This window comes from Eimeria mitis, genomic scaffold, assembly GCF_000499745.2.
Source record: "Eimeria mitis Houghton genomic scaffold, Emh_scaff618, whole genome shotgun sequence".
Classification (NCBI taxonomy): Eukaryota; Apicomplexa; class Conoidasida; order Eucoccidiorida; family Eimeriidae; genus Eimeria; species Eimeria mitis.
This window is the reverse complement of record NW_013574381.1, coordinates 1,365-3,089: the sequence shown is the minus strand read 5'-3', so window position 1 is coordinate 3,089 and position 1,725 is coordinate 1,365. Positions and strand designations below refer to the sequence as shown.

Sequence of the window (1,725 nt, the reverse complement as noted above, 5' to 3'; positions counted from 1 at the left end):
GCTGCGAAGGAAACAGAACCCGAGGTTGCTGCTGCAGAGACACCAGAAGAGGTAAACTAGTGCAACAGCAACAGCAGCAGCAGCAGCAGCAGCAGCAGCACGAACAGGGCCGGAGCGCAGCAAGAAAGCTCTAGCTGCTGCTGGGTGTAGACAGGGGGAGAGGAGGGGAGGCAGAGTGTATATTGTTTGGTTGTGTTTGTTTGTGTTTGTTGTTGCGGTGTATGTACAGCGTGCAGGAGAAGAAGGGGGAGAGGAGCAGAGCCCAGCAGCTCCTGAGGAGGAGGCAATGGACTTAGATACATATAAAAGACTACAGGAAGAGAAGAGAGCAAATTTACCTTTATTTGTTTCTTCTGGTGCAACACCAAAGAAAATAAATACAGATAAAGAACTAGAAGCACAAGGATATGTACGTGTGGTGAGAGAGGAGGAAGAAGGTAGCCGCAGCAACGAAGAAGGCCACGAAAACAGAGAAGATAAACCAAAGAAAAAATCTGTTAATCTTTATGAATATGTACATATAGAAGGGGGCCGTATTCCTTCATTCGGCAGAAGAGGAGGAGGGGGCAGAGGGGGACAGAGAGATGATAGAGTAAAGAGAGGGGTAGCAGCAGCAGCACGAAACCCTAGACATAACAGAGAAGCAGCAGCAGCACCAGATCTAGGAGATACCCAGGCATTCCCTACCCTAGGAACANTAGACATAACAGAGAAGCAGCAGCAGCACCAGATCTAGGAGATACCCAGGCATTCCCTACCCTAGGAACAAGATAAAAAATTATACACCCTCTCCTCCTTCTGCAGCTCCTGCTGCAGTTGCTGCTGCTGCTGCTGCTGCTGCTGCAGTTGCTGCATGCAGTGCAGCTTGGTAGTGGAGAAGTATTCACGGAGAAGCGGTGATATAGACAGAAATGCAGCAGAGGAGAAAGCGGGTGGGATGGGGTCAAACAAAAAAAAATAATAGGCTGCGAGATGCAGCAAATTTAAATAAACAACTGGCGTAGAAGAGGCGGGAGGGCGCGGGGGGGTGTTTCTTTCTCCATGCTGCTGCTGCTGCTGCTGCTGCTGCTGCTGCTGCTGTGGTCTTGTCGCTGCTGCTGCAGCAGTGCGGGGGAGCGAGCGCTGCAGGCGCCCAGGGTTCATTCAGATTGATGAGGAGATAAACTGTATGCATGCATGCATGCATGCATGCATGTGAAGATAAACTGATGTATGCATGCAGCAGCTGATGCATGCATGCAGTCATGACTAGATGAGATAATGCATGCGTCGAGATGATCATGAGGTGGTACATGCATGCATTTATAAATAGATAAGGGGATGCATGCATGCACTGATGCATGCATGCAGCAGGCGCGGGTTGATAGATGAATGCATGCATCCATGAGCTTACGCATGCATGCATGCATGCATGCATGCAGCCATGCGTTAATGTATGCATTCGCGAGTTGTTCTATGCATGCATGCGTGCTGGTATGCATGCATGCATGCATGCATGCATGAGTTGTTGCATGCAGGGGTTAAGCAGCCGGGGGAGGGGTTATATTATAGTAGCCTATGAGTGTGAGCTGAGGGAGAATGCTTCTCTGCTATTCTTTTTCTTCTCGCCTCCTGCTCCCTGCAGTGCTGCTGCGTTACATAAACAGTGTTGATGAATGAATGGAGGCAACGAAACAACAAGGCAGCAGCAGCAGCAGGCGCTGCAGTTGCAGCGCCATATACAAA

The 1,725-nt window shown here is 49.7% G+C and overlaps 1 protein-coding gene across 1 annotated transcript in view; it reads left to right on the top strand.

The window, feature by feature from the left end:
- The window catches only part of EMH_0017930 (nuclear RNA binding protein, putative), a gene marked incomplete at both ends in the record, with an annotated part of 2,078 nt that extends 1,342 nt beyond the window's left edge, over positions 1 to 736 (top strand). The window contains 2 exon segments of the mRNA XM_013501025.1: positions 230 to 697; positions 701 to 736. Coding sequence (XP_013356479.1) covers positions 230 to 697; positions 701 to 736 — 504 coding nt within the window.
- Between the last annotated feature and the right edge of the window lie 989 nt (positions 737 to 1,725).